Source organism: Pezoporus wallicus, unplaced genomic scaffold (genome assembly GCF_028554395.1).
Source record: "Pezoporus wallicus isolate ANWC-B61680 ecotype Strahan unplaced genomic scaffold, APGP_CSIRO_Pwel_v1 contig_2025, whole genome shotgun sequence".
Classification (NCBI taxonomy): domain Eukaryota; kingdom Metazoa; phylum Chordata; class Aves; order Psittaciformes; family Psittacidae; genus Pezoporus; species Pezoporus wallicus.
The window spans coordinates 3,687,107-3,708,152 of NW_026640253.1; the positions used below are offsets into that span (position 1 = coordinate 3,687,107).

The 21,046-nt window shown below is 36.6% G+C and overlaps 1 protein-coding gene across 6 annotated transcripts in view; it reads left to right on the forward strand.

Moving 5' to 3' along the window:
- Positions 1-18,612, forward strand: part of ZNF143 (zinc finger protein 143) — a 36,225-nt gene extending 17,613 nt beyond the window's left edge. For 4 of the 6 annotated variants that reach the window (XM_057418294.1, XM_057418295.1, XM_057418290.1 and 1 more), the window contains exons 7-15: positions 3,372-3,491; positions 4,470-4,545; positions 6,074-6,199; positions 9,081-9,260; positions 10,339-10,566; positions 11,768-11,916; positions 13,607-13,768; positions 15,314-15,460; positions 16,628-18,612. In XM_057418294.1, the coding sequence (XP_057274277.1) occupies positions 3,372-3,491; positions 4,470-4,545; positions 6,074-6,199; positions 9,081-9,260; positions 10,339-10,566; positions 11,768-11,916; positions 13,607-13,768; positions 15,314-15,460; positions 16,628-16,711 (1,272 nt within the window). In that variant the 3' untranslated portion in view covers positions 16,712-18,612. The remainder of the gene's footprint in view (positions 1-3,371; positions 3,492-4,469; positions 4,546-6,073; positions 6,200-9,080; positions 9,261-10,338; positions 10,567-11,767; positions 11,917-13,606; positions 13,769-15,313; positions 15,461-16,627) is intronic. The other 2 variants (XM_057418291.1, XM_057418296.1) reach the window with 2 other exon arrangements.
- Positions 18,613-21,046: the final 2,434 nt, after the last annotated feature.

A 21,046-nucleotide genomic window follows, 5' to 3' on the forward strand; every position in this document is an offset into this window, starting at 1 on the left:
ACAAAAAGTAGTAATAAAACTTCTATTCCCTGACATGCTTAAATTACAATCAGAAATGGAGAAGTCATTTCATTGTTTTTCCTTTTTGTCTGATTTAAGAGATAATGAACTAGACAAAGAGGAAAAATATCTTCCAAGGTAAAATACAGTATCTGTAAAAGAGAATTATATGCTTACCTCTGACAGTTACCTCAAAAGTGTCTATTCTTAATTTTTATTTTAAGCTAGGTCCCATAGTATTTAAAGATGCAGACAACCTACTGTTGCCTGTGTGTCATGACAGTGAAAGGAGAGAATAGTTAATATGTGTTATTTATGGTATTGAAATATATTCCTGAAATTAAGAAATTTAGAGGTTTTGTACACTTGTATGTTGGAATAGGGATACAGCTCTGTCGTGGTTTAAACCCAGTCAGGTAACCCAGACATTGCAACAAAATGCAAATTTCAAGGATGAGTAAGATAAGATCTTGATTTATTTTACTGGAAGTAAGAGTCTATTAAGCTAAATTATCTGTAACTGTTATCAAGTTACATGTTGATTCCAGGCTTAGCCCCAAATCATAGTTAATCTGGAGGTGGCTTTATCTTATTCATGTGTGGCAACATATATGCCACATGGAAATGTGCCAGTCTTATGAAGCATAATATGTTCCAAACAAAACAAGATCTGGTATTTCAAAAGGCATTGAGGCTTAGTCTTAAATTCTGACCATCTGAAGGGTCCCAAAACTATCAGTTATGTACCAAAATCTTAATCATGTTTATGTCTTGATTTAAGTAGATACCTAGTTGTAACTCATTCTGAAATAATACATTAGTTTGGATAAAATAGTCTTACATTTAGATATGGTATTAAGTAAGTGTATATTTATAAAGTTTTAAGTCCACAGGTAACACAAGAATAGAACAGATGTCCTACTTTTAAGTAGTCATTCAAACTTGCATGTGGTTAGATTTTTTTCACCAAAGGAAAAAAGCATAAAACCTCTTTGTGATTTCTACATGCGAAAACAAAGACTGTGTGCCCAAATGGATATCACACGCTATTACCTTTCAAGCCTGCCATACCCATCTGTTTATAATAAAAGCAGAATCATGTGACTGAAGTTTGTGTGTATACAATGTAAAAGTCGTACCTGAGATCTTTACCTTTGTTACTCTCCTGTTACCTGTCTGAATTCAGGATGCATTGGTGATTTCTTTTAAAAGTGGAGGGGGAGGTTGGTTAAATTTTGTCTAGCTAAATATATTTTGAAGTACACAGCTCCTCACGATGTTTCACATTATTACAAAGGTGCTTTATTTGCTACATTCTTCTAACTTTGTGCCTTCTAACTTCTGATTTTTTTGTTTCTTTAGAGTGTATTGTCTTCTAAGAATAGTAATTTTGATGCTATATCTATCCTTGCTGAATGATAATGCTGACTGATTTCTTATGAATCTTCAAATCATACCAGCTAATATATTGTGAAGAAACACATACTTCTATGAAGTTTTTTAACACACAAATGCTCATAGTGTTCAGATAATTTTTTCCTAAGAGTTCTGTTTGTTTTATTTGTCCCTCTTTGTATCAATCTTAAAATTATGGCTGGTTATTTTCTTACAGGTATTAGCGCATTGATTATAGAACTGTTGTAATTTTCTTTTAATCTTTGGCATACTTCAGCTTTATCTTAGCAACTATATGCATATTTTATATGCCAAAACAACAAATACTAGCAGATTTAGTTTATTTGATAGAAAAAACAAATCAATGCTCAAGTGCAGGTTCTCAACCAAGCCTCCTCTTCACAGTCTTTAATGTATTAAAGTGACTTTTAAGATTTATGATATCATAAGTTAAACAGTGGTATTAGTAATGGGTTTCTTGAGTCATGAGGTTGTTTTTCTCTGTTGTTCCAGAGAAGCTTTTCGGAAGTGGTAGAGTTGTACATTTCAGTTGGTTAAAATTTTCTCATTTGACTTTCTATCTTTAGTTTTAAAAACAGTCTGAAGGTAACAGTGCACATCTTCCCTGAAGAATCCATAGGAAGTTGTTCTCAATCAAATACCTGGCCTGTTTCAATGAGGAATTAGAAGTATATCTGCGATTGCAGGGCTACACTTTTGTTAGGATGAGGGACATGTGGTGGGATAGTTAGGATAACCGAATTGCTGTGATGGATGGGTACAGGCTGCTTAATAAGGCCAAGGGGTAAGGAGAGGAGGGGGAGATGTTCTTCATATGAGAACAGCAGGACTGCAAACTTCTCTGGTTTGGGAGAAGTGATAAGCCAGTCAAGAGCTGATGGGTCAGAATTAGCTGGCAGAGCAGTGTGTATGGCATTATGGGGTGCTGCAGAGTGCCTGATCAGAAAGATGATGAGGCTTTCTTCAGAGAACTGTAAGAAGCCTCATGTTCACAGGCCCAGGTTTTCATGGGGAATTTTAACCAACTCAGTATATGCTGGAAGCGCATCTTAACAGGGCACATGAAATTGAGGAGCTTTCTGGGATTCAGGGATGGCAACTGGTAACCTAAAGCAGGTTATTGAGCACTGGCAAGGTGAGACTCTGCTGGACCTCATACTTAATAAGAAGAATTAGTTGAGAGTGTGAAGGCTGGGGGCAGCTTTCAAGAGTTTCCATGCTTACAGATACTCTGAATGCACTTCTCCATAAGAAAAGGGAAGGTTTAAAAGAAGGACAGATGTTTTAAAAAAGTCTGGATTAATTTCTGTAAAGTTGTATTAATATGTTTATATTTGGGCTTCTGCCTTTTTCTTCAGTCTGTGTGAAGAGGCCTTTAAAAGGGGTTTGCATTGCAAAGCTATTTTATGTTTTCCTGTTGTGTCATGCCAGAAAGAAGAGTAGAACCTGCTCAAATTGCTCCAGTTAGTTTGATCAAAACACATGCATCACTGACAAAGAGCAAAATGCTTTCCTTCTTTTTCAAGAAGTGCATATTATAAGTGCATTTAATTATTGTTTGGCCTTTGCACGAACTTATCTTTGAAGGTGGTCTGATTTATGGTTAATCTCCCTTAGGAACAGATCCTGTAGCCAATGTAACTTAAGCTTCTTCTGTTTATTAATTTGGTCATCTTGCCACTGGGCTTATATTTCAAATTATTTTGTCTTTGTTATTATTTGGCTGATTAATGCATGCATTTAAATTTGCTAGCTACAAGTAAATACATTTTAGAGTTTCTTTCCTTCTTTTAATCAGAAGCTATGCTTTTATTTATTTATTGAGGACGAAGAAATACATGGTATAGCAGAGAGAGACAGAAAAGAAAACCTGTCAGAATCAGCTGTGGCTTGATAACAAAATGAAATATGTGACTCTTCTGATCTATTGTATTTTGTTTTGTTTTAAACTTAAGATTGTCTTGCAAGGACATGGAACACGAGTGAATGCAAAATCTCAGCCGAGTGGAGAGAAAGCCTTTCGCTGTGACTATGATGGCTGTGGAAAACTATACACAACAGCTCACCATCTTAAGGTGATGAGATGTAAAATGAGTGTTTGTTACTTTGCGGGCATGATTATGTGATTAAAAGTAATAGAAATTAACAGAGAGGTAGTCATAATTGTATTGGTTTATCAAATGTTTATTGGATTGATTTTATATCCAATAATTGGTTGCCCCAGGTGCTTTGCTGATTTTGCTCAGTGTTTTGGACAGTTGCAGGTGTAGGATCATGTTAGGCTCCTATACTGCCAGCACGTAAGAAATGTCTTGTTGAGATAGTTTCTAAAAGCAGTGTCCCAGAAAATCTGAAATCCACTGTTCACCGTATCTCCTTTCAGTATTTGCACAATCATGCAAAAATTCTGAGTTTTTTTTGAAGATTTTTGCCATCATGATACAAAGTTTAACTCTTCAAAACAATCAAACATTCCAAGTGAAAAGCTGGAACATCTTTTCTTTACAGGTGGAAACTTCCTTTTTTAAATTCAGTAATGGAATTATTGAAACAGTAAGGGTGTAGAGCTGTTCACATTCCAGCTTAGGCTGAGGTGATCACTTGCCGATGAAGTAAACTCCTTGCAGTGCTGCCTTGTCTCTGACAAAACACTGGAGACAGTGAGTAGTTGACTCTATGGATCCTGCGCTAAAATTGTGTCCTTGCTGTAGAGGTTTCATGAAATGTAAGAGGATCATTAGAAGCGCTTAGTGGAGTAAAAAAAAAATCAGACAGTGGGTCTGAGGCATGTTTGCATACTGTCTTCAATGTACTTGTATGATGGCAACTCTTGTGTGTGTTTACAGAAATGTAAAACATATTTAGTTTTAGGGAAAACATTGTCACCATATTTCTTTTAATTTTTTTTATCCTCACTGATTTAAAAAGAAGATGCTTGAATGTGAATCATACGAAGAGAAATAAAACACATTGTATTTGAGAATGAACTGTTTCTATGTTGAAATAATCAAATACAACATTTCATTAAGTAAGTATACTGGATGTCTTGACAGGTACATGAAAGGTCCCACACGGGAGACAGGCCATATCAGTGTGAACATCCTGGATGTGGCAAAGCCTTTGCAACAGGTAATCTTTTGTAGACTAGTTCCTCCTGCTTGCTAGTGCTTGTTTAAAGTGAGTTTTTAATACTGCCTTTTTTAAACTGCTAAAAACTTGGTTGGGAGAATGCAGTGAAAAAAAAAAGTCATAATTTCAGCTAGTGTAGAAAGTACAGGGGATTTAGCTCTTAGTTACTGAAGGAGGAATGACATGAAACATTCGACATTTTCCCTTACTGTTCACTTGTCATGCTAAGGTCAGATTTTTTTTTTTTTTAAATAGTCCTTTCTTAACTAATAGTATAAATTGAGGTGATAATAAGAAGCTGAACCTGTTAGTATGAGGTAAGTACCTGAACTGTTACACATTTAAAAGGAACTTTGATGGAAGAAGCTGCTTTAAGTGATCTTTATTGAATTTGTATCAGTGATGTTTCTCATGAAGTGAGCTGTACGTTTCATACAGACTACTCTGCTTCTATATGATGCTCTTCCTGAAATTGAATTCTATTATGCAAAATGAAGTTATGAAGAATGAAATATGGAAGAAAGTGAAAGAGCAAATCTTGCTTCAAATTTTATTCTTTTACTTTGAATGCAAACTAGCATGATGCTTGGAAAAGTTAAGGTCTTTTTTTAAAAAAAAAGAATCAACAAAAACCTCCACAAAACAGAACAACAAAATCAGCTAATACATGAAGTACTGTTTCTTTGAATATAAAAAAGCAAAAGCAATGCTGATGTGAAAGTTCAAAAGGGAAACAACCATCCTTAAACCGTTGCACCCAAGTTTAACTGCATAGTGTGTGTAAAGAGATTTCAAAACTGCATAATGAAATATTCTCTTCCAATGCAACAGATTGAACATTTCTAAAATGGCTGTTTCAGGGTTTTTTAGTCATGATGTTTTCAGGGAAGTGCAGAAGGAAAATTCCTGGTAAAATGGTCTTTGTGGAATAATTTACAGAGGGCCTGATCTGAAGCTTGCTTTAGACTGGTAGAGTTCTTGATGACAATGAGTTCCTAAAAATAATCTTAAAGGGAATGGGTGTCTGTGACTGCTGTCAGTTGGTACCTATATGTGATGATGTTAATAATACGGTTTAACATAATTAAAGCCTGGATAACAATAGTGGTTTTCCTGATGACTTCATTAATGTTACTGATTTTTGTATAAGCAAATAATTAGTTGTCATTTTAATGACATTACTGGTAAGAGATTAAAAAGTATGTGGAATACAGATTATACAGCTTCCTCAGAAGACAAAATATATATATTTGTCTACATTATAATCATTACAGTTTATCCTTTTGAAGGGAAGAAGCATTATGGAAGTGTAATTTCTTCATAAATGAAGGGTGAAAGAATTTCTAAACTGTATCTTGAGTTCTGCTGTTCTGTATGGTAGAATGAAGAGCTTGTCAAGAGTGAAGGAGCAAATTTTACTCACTGGGGACCTTCCCGATTGGAATGGCAAGCATAGCTTTTGCTGATGATGGTTTATGATACCCTGATTTTGTGATTATACAATTATAACATCCTTTCTAATATTCAGGGTATGGGTTAAAAAGTCATGTCCGAACACACACTGGTGAAAAGCCTTATCGGTGCACGGAAGAAAATTGCACCAAGTCATTCAAGACTTCAGGAGACCTGCAGAAACATATCCGAACCCACACAGGTACTATCGTCACCCCTCCTTTTTATTTTTTAATATTTTTTTAATTAAGTGGACTTTTTTCTTTGCTCATTCTGTGATTTTTGTACTTATGAAATCAGCCTATGTATATTCTCTTTCTGAAGCCCAGTGAGCAAAACAGCTTTTCAGCATGGTAAGCATTTACTGCAAATCCAGCATGCTTATCTTGGAAAAAGTGCTTAAGCATTCACACTGCTATTGCAAATGCACTAACTTCTGTCCGTGTATCACTTATATTGTCACTGAGTTACTTGATGCCTTTACAGTTTCATTTGCAGCTGTAACAGAACAAGCTTTTCCTCAATAATACGGCTTGCCTCTTAGAAATGGCAGTAGTCTTAAGTTTTGGTGCTTTAAAATAACTTGCATGCCAGCTTCATGAAGATCTTCAGTTCTGAGCTTGTTACCCTGACCTCTGTTCTTGCAGCAGAAAAATGAACAAAAATGTCACAGAAAAACAGCTGTTATCAAAACATCCACATCCATAAAAAATAACATCTTATGTTTTGTCTCAAAAAGATTAATTTGAAAGCCAAAACACCAGTAAATTCTAGACAGCATACATGACAAAGGCCAACCCTATGGGTGCACACATGTGAACAAATTTCCACAATGTCTCTTCTGTTCCTGATGTTTCCAATTAACAAAAAAAAAAAAGGAAGAATACCCAACCCAAACCTCCTATGTAGGAAGAATAATCTGTCACTTATTCTATTACATATATTTACCTGCCTGCTAGAACACCAACATTTTTTTCCACTAAACTTTCTAAATCTTAGGAAAAAAGAGCAAAAGAAATATTTTTTCCTTATATTAAAAAGAACAAAGCAGGGGAGGATAAATGCAGGCAATAAAAATTTTGCTGGACTTCTGCGTTCAAGGACAGTCTGTTGGGATTAGTGCTGTTTTGATATTAAATTGGTCATCAGAATGAAGACAGAAAACGGTTATCTGTTTCCAGTTCTAGAAGAGAACTGTTTGACATTATGTAGTACATCAAGTACAGACTATGAACTAGAAGACTTTCGTAGTATGGACAACAACTTGATTAACTGTAGAATGTTTTCTTTACTTCTTTATGGCCACAGAGGTTGTACAATAGTAATCTAGCAGTGGAGACAAAAGACTTGAGCCAGCCGTGTGTAACCATTTACACATTTAAACAATAATACAGTTACAAGCTCCCAGCAGTCCAGGGACTGGAGTTCAGGGAAGTCATTTTTTAGATGCATGGGTAGTTTCAGGAAACAAAAAAAAACAAAGAGAAAACTGTACCAAGTCCTTTAAGCATATGGATGGAGAGGTGTATGCTCATACACCTCTATGCGACCTCCAACAGTGCACCTGGTGGAGGCAAGTCTGGGCTCTGCTCACTCTCACAGGGCTCCCAAAACTTTGCATTCCTTTATCATGTAGAGCAGGGTAGCACTTCCTTCATTGTCTGCCTGTTTTAGCCAGTGCTCTTTCCCTCTTTTTCAGTGGCAGTGCAGTCTCGCTTCCTCTTGCTGTCAGATGCTTGCCCAGGGTCTTCCATGACTTCCCTAGACATACTATTCTAGTATCAGAAAAGCTGCAGTGGATGATTCCTCACAGCTGCTGTGGGGTAGAGCTTGAAAGCTTCTGACTTGCTTTGCATTTCTAGTGCTAGAAATCTCTGTTACCTGGAAACAGGTTGCTTTTCTAACAAGTGCATTAGAAACTTCACCAACCGGTTGGATGACATTCTTGCGGGCATTCTTTAAGAGTCTTCTGGTCTAGTTTCTAAGGCAGGGTCTGTTGTTGGGCAGGGTTGACTCTGTAGCCCTGCTCCTTTCAGGCTTGATTTGAGATCCTGTGCTGAAGCAAGGATTAGGGGAGCTATGGTAACACAACACTGAGGTGCGTATGCTTAATGCACGCACACACTGCCTTGGCAGAAAGCTGAAAAACCTTGAAGCAGCTGCTGCCCTAAGGAATGAATTATAGTTTCCTCTGCCAAGGAGCTAACTACTTCAGAGTTTCATGGTATTAATGTCTCTCTATCAGGACTTTGTTTTTTATCTCCGTCTCTAAGTACTTAATGTTATGTCTGTAGTGGTAATCTGTCTTCTCTGGTTCTCAGATTCTTCTGTTTGGTAAGCAGTACAGTGGGTGGAACCTACATAGCTCTAGGAAGTGTTAAATTACAGCAGGATAGCACAGTTAACCCTCTTCGCTCTCCTGCTCTGTGTGCTTTAATAGACCTGAAAGGTCAGGGGTATTGGGATATTAGGCAGGGGTTGGTCTTACCTACTGAAATGTTTTGGTGCGATGATGTTAAGTTACTGTGCTTAGATTTATATTGCATTAATAGAGTTATTTTAAAATAACCTGTATTTGTGATTGCTTTTGGGGGCTAAAATGATTTTCAGGGCTACCTGTCCTTAAAGACCGTTGTCTATAATGAGTTTTACTAATCCACTTCTATCTTGGTTGTACGTTAAATCATGAAGGAGTTTTTTGGGTTTTTTGTTTGTTTTTTTTAATGAATTATAATTGACAAATGTAAAAATGTTATATTTATTTTGGGGGAGTGGTGTTAAATACATGTTAGAATATGGACAGTGTGGAAGCTAATCCAAGCAACTGAGTCTGTTTTATACATCATAAAGTACTAATCTAAATACTTCATAATTTAGTTTACAGATGGTATGATTTTCCTGAATTTTGACAATTTTGGCTAAACGGTATAACACTGCACAGTGGCATGTTCATGATGTTTCTCACTGGGTCTCAAAGAGAGAATTAGGTAGCTTTAGTTTCCTACATTCAGTCTTAAATATAACTTAAGATTTTTGTTCTTTTGTAATTTTTGCATGTGTGTCATTTTTTCTTTATTTTTCAGGTGAAAGGCCCTTTAAGTGTCCATTTGAAGGATGTGGCAGGTCATTCACAACATCTAATATTAGAAAGGTTCACATCAGGACACATACAGGCGAAAGGCCTTATTACTGTACAGAGCCAGGATGTGGGAGAGCTTTTGCCAGTGCAACTAATTATAAGAATCATGTGAGAATACACACAGGTATATGAGTGATGTTTTGTATTTTGAAGTGCAGTCTGCTTGGGAAAGGCTTTGTCATTCTCCTTGTGAACACTGTTTTGGTACATTGTAACTGGGTTTAGTCATGTTTATGTGACCTGGCTTGGCACTTTTATTTGGGCTTGTCTACCCTGAGCTGAGGACAGTTAAGCAGTTAGGTTTCCTGCCTTGCTGTCAAGGCAGAATAATTTTGTTTTGGATACATAGTTCTTTAAAATGAATGCAAAACCTCATCTTCGGTGGACATTGGGCTACATCCTTATATGGTTCTAGGGTTTGCCTCCATTGTGAGCTGCTTCTTAAATAACAGTAAAGTACAAGTCTGAGTATGACTTGGGCTCATCATTGTGAGTCATTGATTCATCCCAGCTGTATTTTCCTTGCTGCTGGAGCAGTGGTCAAAACCTTTCTATAGAGTAGAGGTGAAAATACATACCCAACTTGATTGGTTAGCAGAAATAATCAGCACAGATTCAAAGGTTCTAAAATGTAAAAACCAGTGATAGCCGTATAATCCTGTAGCCTTAGGTATTTTACAGAAGCACAGACAGGTTTCATTGAGGTACGTTTTGTATCTCAGATAATCTTTCTAGTTCACAATTTGGACATGTGTTTCATTGACTTTTAAATGAAAGTTGGTTTTATATGAAACCATAATTGTTTAAACATATGCTTCTCATAAGCTTTCTTCAGAGCTGAAAGACTCAAAAGTAAATGAAATTGTGCTAGGGTATCAACTATACCTGATTACTGAGAAGTGTGGGGCTTCCAGTAATAAAAGAACAAAATTCTCAATATGATGCTAAACCGACATTGCAGCTTTCAGCCTGTATCCTTCTGTCTTCCTCAGAATGATGTTTTAGATGGAATGGAGAGAAAAGGGGCCAAGTTTTACTGGCAGTTGTTCTACACAAAGGACAGTGAGAAGCTGCATTGATAAACTCTGTGAGCTTGATCTTCACTGTTGGCAGTGAAGTTGTGTCACCAAATATCACTTGTTGACAATTTTTTCTGTGCATCCTGAATAAAGTTCTCTTTATCCCTTTTGTTTTCCATACAGGGGAGAAGCCCTATGTCTGTACAGTTCCTGGTTGTGACAAACGTTTTACAGAGTACTCTAGTTTATACAAGCATCATGTTGTACATACTCATTCCAAACCATATAACTGTAATCACTGTGGGAAAACATACAAGCAGATTTCTACACTCGCTATGCATAAGCGGACAGCGCACAATGACACAGAGCCCATTGAAGAAGAACAAGAGGCTTTTTTTGAGCCACCTCCAGGTTAGAGTTTCAGTTGTAGATTCTTGTGTTATAAAAAAATGGGCTGGATAATATTTTGCTGGGTTTTTTTTATAACCAAGGAAACGAAAGCACAGATAAAAATCTGAAGCACTTAATAAAGTTATTTTAACTTCTTTGTAGGACTTTTTAGTCTGGTGGGCAACTTGTAAACAGAAACTGAGAGAATAATTGACCAGATCATAAACTCATTCACAGCAGTTCTGGAGATAAGAGAAATTTGATATGCAGTCCCAGCAAACCTGCTATAAAAATGAATGTGGGGAGTGACCTGGGAGAATCTAAAATGCTTTTCCTTGCAAGCTACTGAATTTTTCTTGGGTATTTTTCTAAGAGTATATCTAGAACACCATGCTTGGTGACGGTCTTTTGTGCAGGTGCAAAGGCACTGCCTTGAGAAAAGGAAAATTCATCTTTGCACTATGCTGATACTGTGCTGGTTTTGCTGTGGTTAATAGCAGTTTATGTAAACTGTCCTAGAAGCAAAGATGAAAATTAATTCATTTGCTGCAGTACTCATGGTATCATGAGTACTGAATTCTATGGCTATTAAAGATCAGACTGAAGGAAGTACTGTGATAGGACAAATACCACTTATCAAATTGTGATTTTTACATGTGACTGAAGATTGGAAATAAGTGCACAAACTGTTTTGGTCAATGAAGTTGTTTTCCTACATGTATGTGGGAAACTACATTGAATGCCTCAAGCAGATCTGCTGGAATCCAATTCCTTTTAAGGGAATTATAAGATTCATTTGCTGAGGTTAAATATTTATTAAGATTCTGAACTTAAGTGACACAAAGGCATCCCTGTGTTCTTCTGTATGTTTGTTAATTAATAACTCTTTAAAAGCTGCCAGTTGTGTGTGCATGGAGCATCTTGTATGGAGAGGTTAACATATAATGAATTAATTAGAAATGTTTGTCACCATTTCAATATTTGCTAATAAACTATTTATGTATAATATTTGTGTGTTAAAACTCACTGCTAAAAGATTATACCCCATGTTCCTAAAACAGACTTTCTGACTTGCTTTTATTTTTCTCCTCTTTCCACTAAAAGTTTTCTGTTGGAATGTTTAAAACCTTCAAACCAGGCTGGCATTTAACCCTTGTCATTTGCTTTCCTGGCAGCATCTAGAGTGTGTAAACTACCCTTTTGCCTTCTTTGTATCAAATAGGTCAAGGTGAAGATGTTCTCAAAGGTTCCCAAATAACCTATGTGACAGGTGTAGATGGAGAAGATGTAATTTCTGCACAGGTTGCTACAGTTACTCAGTCAGGATTAGGTCAGCAAGTAGCACTAATATCCCAGGATGGAACCCAACATGTAAGTAAACGCAGAGTTGAACAGCTGACAAAAATACATTGGGAATTGAGGCAGATGTTGCAGATACTCATGTGCTTTCTAAGATCAGTTGGGATTCTTGGTAAATACGTATGTGGGTTTCTTTAGAACAGAAGCTTTTCTGGAGCTGGGTTAGGATATGTTTAGGGTTGAGCCTCCTGTGGAATACCTAAATTAAACCCCGTATTCTGATATCTGAAACTGCATTAATACAAAGCTTGATTATAATTTTTTTTTGCTATCCTTTTGTCACTATTAAAGCAGGCATAACAATTGTTACAGCCTAGTTTCTGAGGTTTCTCAGAATTCCCTAATTAATACAATATATTAATATCTGACAGTCATCTTCGCTGTTGTTTTGTGTGCATGTACTTTGTTGGGATGGAGGGCTGGGAAATGTTTTTGGTCCAGGTGCCTGCTTTACAAGCTGTTTAGTATTGTGCAGTTCTTAGCATTTTTAACATAAACAAGAGATTAAGGAATGCTTTGAACTACCCCCACTTGAAAATTCCTATGGATATATTTTTTTTAAGGATTCCCAAGGATATGTTTTTTTTAAGGTTTTCTATGAAATTTCATTAAGTGGGAATTTCAGCACAACTCATTTGTTTAGCTATGGTAATATATTGAAGGCATATGGGAAAAAGTTTTTATCTTAGCTGGAAATGTAGCTGAAATGCCAGTAGCATATGTAAGATACCTCCTAAATTCAAATTGGAAATTAAATATTACCAGCCTTGAACATTGCAGCAGCACTAAGTAACTGGCATTTTTACCCTCTAAAATGAAGGCCAGAAGTCTTGACACGGAGTTCTTACATTTATTTAAGTTATCCTTCAGCTTGACTTTAGTTCTTGGATGTTTTATTACCTTGTAAATCAGACATGAAATCATTTATCTGATGCCCTAATGTGTTTGTACTGGAGACATTAGTAATTTATATTGTTAATTTTTTATTGTTTATTTGTGGTTTAAATTCTAAGCCCTAAGAGGGCCTTTAGCATTTCCGTTAAGATCACATGTGTCAAGTGTTACTGCCTTGAATCACATTGTCCATTGTGCGAGACACATAGATAATGTATCATGCAGTTATTTGGGGTATGATCTGATTAACATGGAGTTGCAGTCTCTGGGCACAAGTATGCATTCTTTTTCTTGTTACTGAGAGCCATATTTTTATTTCTGTAAACAGATAATTGTGTCTGAAAGGTCATGGAATGTTAGGTCCTGATCAGTAAGATGAATGTGATGATGCCTCTTTGTCTAAGACTGGGAATTGGCCAAAGAGTGATGGTGATTCTCGAGGAATGCATGAGCATGCTGGTCAGGATGTGGAGTAATGCTACTATATCTTTTGGCTGGTATATTAATTATGACCAGCTTAAAAGACTTTTCCCCCATTATTAGTAGGCTTGTTGTTCTGGATTGCTACACAGTTTGTTTCAAATGAAGAAATTAAGTTAGCCAGGAATATTCCTGCTGAACCAAGTAGCAGGAATTTGTTTGATATATGCTGTTACACTTCAAATGCTTATCAACAGGTTTTGGTTTTGTCTTGTTTTTTAAACTTTACTTAAAAATGTATGTTATGTTGCCAAAAACTAAGGCTAAGTAGGCCTTGAGCAGCAATTAAACCACCTTCTTCTAGTTCAGGAACTATTTTGTGTTTCAGGTCAACATAACGCAGGCAGATATGCAGGCCATTGGCAATACTATCACTATGGTAACACAAGATGGCACCACCATCACAGTACCTGCCCACGATGCCGTCATCTCTTCTGCAGGAACACATTCTGTAGCAATGGTTACTGCTGAAGGTGCTGAAGGACAACAGGTAAGATATAATCCTGTGTAGATGTGTAATGTTCCTTTATAGGATGATCTAAAATAGGCATCTTTGCAGTGCAGAGAAGGACTTGGGGGTGTTGGTTGATGAGAAACTGAGTATGAGCCTGCTTCAGTGTGCGCTTGCAGCCCAGAAAGAACCGTATCCTGGGCTGCATCAAAAGGAGTGTGACCAGCAGGTCGAAGGAGGTGATCCTGCCCCTCTACTCTGCTCTCGTGAGACCTCACTTGGAGTACTGTGTGCAGTTCTGGTGTCCTCAACATAAAAAGGACATGGAACTGTTGGGACAAGTCCAGAGGAGGACCACGAGGATGATCAGGGGACTGGAGCACCTCCCGTATGAAGACAGGCTGAGAAAGTTGGGGCTGTTCAGCCTGGAGAAGAGAAGGCTGTGGGGAGACCTCATAGCAGCCTTCCAGTATCTGAAGGGGGCCTGCAAGGATGCTGGGGAGGGACTCTTCATTAGGGACTGTAGTGGTAGGCCAAGGGGTAACAGGTTCAAACTTAAACAGGGGAAGTTTAGGTTAGATATTAGGAAGAAGTTCTTTACTGTGAGGGTGGTGAGGCACTGGAATGGGTTGCCCAAGGAAGCTGTGAATGCTCCATCCCTGGCAGTGTTCAAGGCCAGTTTGAATGGAGTCTTGGGTAACATGGTTTAGTGTGTGGTGACTCTACCCATGGCAGCAGGGTTGGAACTTGATGATCTTAAGGTCCTTTCCAACCCTAAGCATTCTATGATTCTAAGCCATCACAGTTCTGTCATTCACATGGATTTATCTAAATAAAGCAGTCTTCAACACCTGGCCATAGCATTCCTTTCACATAAAGGGAATGATTATTCATATTCACACTCATACATATGATGTGTTCTACTCTGCTGCTATATATCAACATATGGCAGAATGTTCTAAAAACAATTGTCCACCAAGAAAAAAATTAAGGTACCAATCTGGCATTTCATTTAGGTGCATGCATGTAAAATAAGACCTGGAAATGCTAAGTGTTTTCCCCAAAGTCACGTAGTCAATGAGTGCCAGAACTAAGAATAGAATCCAGTATGAACTGTAACATTATCAATATTATGGGACTGTAGTTAATTCGGCAGATAGGAAGCATTTGTGTAAGTATGTATATGTGGGTTTGTTCTTAATATACAAATACAATACCTAGCTTTTAAAGTAGAAATATACTGAATCATTTTAAAACTTTAACTTAATAATGGATTCCACTGTTTGAAAAATCCACCAGATGAAATGAATATACTTACTAATCACTACGCTCTGTATGTATAAATAGTTACAGGCTTATAGACACATTTACTGGATTTCTGTGCAGTTCTCACGAAATCCATATTTTGAGAGCTAACAGGTAACTTTGAAAACACAATGATGGCAACCTTTCTTAAAAAAATTATCTTTTACACAATAAAATCATGCTCATGCATGATCATGGCTTTGAATTTAACTTTAACTTTGAAGATAACCATTGTAACAGATCTGTCATCCAGTTGATTCTCTTCCTTTGGTATTGAAGGTTGCTATTGTGGCTCAAGACTTAGCAGCATTTCATAGCGCCTCATCAGACATGGGACATCAACAACATGGGCACCATTTAGTGACTACAGAAACTAGACCTGTCACATTGCTGGCTACATCAAATGGAACACAAATTGCAGTACAGGTAAGATGGTGATATGTTTTTTGAAGTGTTTCTTACTTCTAGAAGCTCTTAGTCATGCAACAGAATTATTCTAATAAGCTTGGCTCCCCTACAAAAAAAAATACCCCATAACTGTATGATCTCATATTTTAAATAATATATAGGGTTAGGAAGAGGAATAGTAAGCACTTGATTTTCCAAATGAATCCATTGAGTTTCTAAATACTGATAAAGCCAGGAGCCTGATAGCCAAATTGAAGTCCTAAGGAGGTGGTAACAGAGCTGCTTTTGCTTCGAGTAGCTCCAGAATGTGAGAGCTAGTGACAAGCAGTATTTAGAACTGTCCCATTAGGTCCATCTGGCAAATAATGTGGTTTTCCTTTACACACTCTCATGCAGCTTTATCCTGAGCCAACAGGTTAATGACCAACTTTGTTTTTAATAGGTTGAGGTTGTCTGTCTTCAGTATTCCCATCACTGGACATATGTGTATGGTGTACATATTCTTTCCAAAATTGTCTTTATTCAGTGTTAGTTGAAATTGCCTCTGACCATGTCAGATACGTTAATGGCCTTGTGCTTCTACTACAAGATAACATCCTTCCTAAACTACTATAGAATCAGTGTCATCATGACTGCTTTTCTTACCTAGTCAGGATTCTGCAATAAAGTTAAACTTTTTAAATATATTAATGTCATATGGTGTTCCAAAGAGCTGACCTTCTGCAAGAGTTAAGAAAAATGAAGATTGTTTGCCAGTGTTGTTTACCAATGTTAAAATGTAATTCAACAGCCACCATGACTTTTGAAAGCTTTATCTTAGCTTTGTTATATCTGCCAAGTTGAAATATCATCTGTTTTGTGTGTCATGAAACGTTTACCATGCAGCAGTTCTTTGAAGAAAATTTATTTAGTAAATACATAGAAACTCATTTTAATCTGCTGTCAGAAGCTAGTTTAATTGCCATGTCAATTAGGTAGCTGCTAGCATATATTACCCAGAAGAGGTGTGACTCCTGATCACACTTACTTGTGTGAAAGAACTGATCGATATCCAGATCTTTGCCTTCATCTTTTTTTGTTGGGGTTTGGTTTTGTGTTTTTTGTTTGTTTTTGTTTTGTTTTTACACATTTATTATCCATATGTAACATTTTGGATTTATTTATGTTTAAATGCATTTGTTTCAGCTTGGAGAACAACAGTCTCTGGAAGAAGCCATTAGAATAGCCTCCAGAATACAACAGGGTGAAACACCAGGGATTGATGATTAACTTCTAAAACTGCCACCAGAACAATAGAGTGAAAGGTATTTTATTTTCAATCAAAGGTCCACGCCAGCGGCAGCCCATAAAAACTTTGAAGTTCCCCACTCACTGAAACTGTACACATTTTATGCAAGAGTGAAGAACATTTTGTAAGTTTTGTGTACGTAACCCTTGGAATGGACTGACATCACCTGCTTCCAACTGTTGTATTTTCAGGAATATGTAATTAGGATTATTTAGTAAATTTCCTTGTTAGCCTTTCATCAGATTTCAGACTGGTCTACAAGCAAATGAAAAATATATAAGTATTGGAATTAATTTTTAATGTCATGTGCGAATAATGCAGGCATTACTGAAGAACACAAATATTTAAAATACTATTGAAAAAAATCATCATTTCAGGAACCCTTACAAGTAATAAAGATGACAGAGCCTTTTAAATTGCATTCCATAAATGGAAAAGTCTTGGATTTGAGCCAGCTGTAAATCTTCATATTTTGATTTGTTTCATACGGATTTGAATACTCTCTGGATTATCTACCCCATTTTAGTCATTGTAAATATAGACTGTTAATGCTGGAAGTGCTAATTATATTCTCTTTAAATTGGATTATGTACAAAGGCGACACTTTGGTTGTTCAATATTAAAGGAAGTAAATCTAATAATTTTTGTTTCTTTACATATTTTACTTAAGAAGTTACTCTCAAATTATTATGCAATAAAATATATCAAGATTGTATTGTCTAGATAGGATGATATTGTTGTGTGACATACTGGTTTACTTTTTAATGAGACTGAAGTTCAAATTATTTATTTATGGCCATGTATAAATTTTTCAAAGTTTATTAATCATAAACTTCATTTCTGACGTATTAATTTTGATCATAATCCACTATAGTGTATTAAGTAATTATTGTTAACAGTTACTTTAAACATTCTAAAGCACTACAAGAATGATTAAAGTAGTAAGTAATTAGGCAACCGATTTTGACTTAAAAAGTAAACATACCTGTTTTCAAGAGGCAAGTTTACTTTTCAAATGGTGCATTTGCAGCAAAAGCACAAGTACTAATAGTCTATTTTCAACAGTTCTGAGTGCCTGCTGCTACCATTCAGTACCCAGGTTGTGCTGATAATCAGTGCTTTTGAAAATCAGGACATAAGTTACTAGAAAAAAGGGATTAGTTAATGATGATATAAGTACAATGCCTCTCTATGCCTATCATTCTGTAAAGGGAAAAAATCCATCGTAGATATGTCTAACACATGCAGTAAAAAGTAATTTTTTTATATATATATAGAAAAATGTCTTTTGTTAGTAAGCTTGTTAAGTTAAAAATTTTTGGCTTCATGTAAAATTCAGTGCTAATTTTAGATGAGTGGCAAAAGCACTTCTGAAACTGAAGCTTCATCTTTTACATTCTCAAGGGAAGGAGTAAACATCTTCTGGATGAAGTGTTAATCAAATAATCGTTTTCTGAGTATTGTGAGGTACACATTTTACATTAAGTCCATAACTACATACCTTGAGGTATTTGACCTCAAAAAGGCCAAGTTTAAATAGAATGAAGCTAATTTATCATGAATTACTGTATCAGAGTGGGTTACAGCCTTTTGTTTTTCATACAGATGACCAATTGAAAAACGCAGTGAAAGAATATGGTACTGTGGGATAGGTGTGGATCTATTGCAAAGTAAAACCTGGAAACATTGAGGTTTTTCTGTAACTTTTGTATAGGATTGAGGCTGCTTGCTCACCTAGGTGCCAGTTTTCCTAAAATGCTGTAATTCTTGATATCCCATGGAGATAAATGTACTATGCAAGGAGGATTCATTGCCTGTCAACTAGATCAGTTCCTTAGTACATACTACCTTTTAGACATTAAAGACGTATCATTCGACAAGATCATTCAAGGTTGTTTTGCTTACATTTTATTGCTTAATAGTTTCTGGAAATGGTGGCTGGAACAGTGGCTTTAACTCTAGCAAAGAAATAACTTCAGTTCTTCTCGTTTCCCAGGACGTTTTTTGACCACTGTACAAATGTGAGTATTTTTCTTCTTTCATACTAGTTGGGTTTGCTGCAAGGCATTCAGAACTAGCTCAGCTGGGAAAAGCTGCAGTATTTTTTTAATTATTTATCTTACTGGTATCTTACCTGTTAGTCTTGCAAAGCTCCCAAGTCAGAGGTAGTGCTTCCATGTTGTGCAAGCTACCCCTATAAAGGAAAACATACTTACTGAATAAATAAGCCAGACTGACTTAAGGTGCTTGGTGTTTAAAGAGAAGCTGAGGTGACTACATGTGTCTTAGCTGTGAGACCTCTATTCATAATGGACTTGTTTTCAGAGTGGAGAGACCTGTGTGACTTTCTGCCCTGCTTCCATTCAGAGCACAGTGGAAGGAGCTGTTTTGGTAAGCTGATGCTGCCTGATGGTGTCGGAAGGTCCGGTATGGAAACTGGACAGGATGAAATCAGGTTAGGTAGGAATGCTGGTGGAAAGGATTTCAGGAGGACACAAGTAATATAACAAAAAGGGTTGGGCTTTTGGCAGTAGAAAACTCTATCCTTTCCCCGTATATTTTACTCCTCTTTTTGAAAGTTCTATTCAACAGGAATCCTTTGGCACACTGGAAGGAAATAATTTATGAAAGAGGAATCTTATAAAATACAGCAACTCAGTATATCGCTTCCACTTACAAACTGGCTCCCACATTTCCAGCATTCCCAGTCAGAATTTTTCTTTCAATTTGAATTCCAAGTCTATACAAACTCTTCCCTTAGAGGAATAAAACCAAAGTTTCTCTAGACTCTACAGTCAACTCTTACGTTTTAAACGTTTCTACAGTTCTTCACCACTGTGGTTTGGCTTTTTGTTACTGTAGTTGAGTGCCTCTCCTGACAGTAAAAAGAGAGAGGCTGATGACCTATTGTGTTACAAATACCGTGCATAACAATAGGACAGTCTTTGCCCTAAAGAGCTAATGCCAAAGAACACATGAATAGGCTGACGCTGGAAGAGTGTGTTTTTTTAAGAGTAAATCCTGAAGCCTGTTTAAAATTGTAAACAGCCATAATCCCTGATGGTAGAATTAATCTCAGCAATTGATCAGCTGACCGATACCAGAGATACTCAGGCACAGTGTACAAGATAAAGCATGTGGTGTCTGCTTAGCACACAGGAGAAGGTCAGAGCTGATAATCCAGATAAACGAAATGTCTGAGCTTGGAAGGATGTTCTTCCTAAACTTTACTCTAGTTCCAAACCCTCATAACCCCTCAAATACTGCCGGGAGTCACTTGTTTGACTGCATGCTGTGTACTTCTCTGAGTGCAGTCAGGGATCCTTCCAAAGGACAAGAAGATATTTAAACAGTAATGAGCCACCAGGAAAAGATGGCATGGAGTCAGGATGTGCTAAAACTGTTTTGGAATCGGGCAACTTCAGCGTTACAGCTGTTAGTCAGATTGCACACCCTGGATTGACAAATGCCCTATAACAAACCTATTCAGTCATTCTTGGTTTGTCATTGAATGAAAACAATGAAATTATCCATAATATTTATTTACAGTTGTTTGGAACTTTAAAAATATATTTATTCAGCATGCATCTTTTGTCCTGAAAAAAGACAGAAATTAACACATGCCTTGTCCTTGCAGATGCATGAATGCAAACTCCAGCCGGTTGTTCATAGTAAGGTATTCCTATTTTTTTGCAAAGCAATATATATATTTAAACACTAGATCCCCAAAAGTATTTTTTGCTCCATCAATGGAAAAACTTACCTATGGACCTTTATTACGAAAGACAAAAAAAAAAATAATCAACAGCTACTGTCATTTCCTGTGTCCTGTATAGTAAACTACGCTCCAAATAATACATAGAAACAAGCATTTTTCTTTGTGTTATGTGTATTGTAAAATGTAGCTCGGGAGTTGCCAGCAGTTTGACATTCCTTTGATGCTGTTTTTAATTCTGCTAGCAAAGTTCAGTTGGCCAAAGCAAAACTTAACAGTCTAATTAGATCATCACCATTAGCAGTAAGTGGCTGACACCTAACCCTATTGGGAATGTGATACCAGACGTTTTCAACTGAGGGTTATACTTAAAGCAGACTTTTATGATCCCAATAAACATACAAGCTTTTATCAACAAGCAAACATAATGTCCTATGCAATTTGTGTATTTATCTCTAATGGAAATATGACCCCCTTAAATGCCATCCATCTCAGGTTCTGAAGCAGTAAGAGATTTTATTTGGATTATTTTTGCTCTGGTTTGATTATTTGAGCCTTTTACTCAAAGGAATGGCAAAACATTTACAATTTCAGGGCAGAA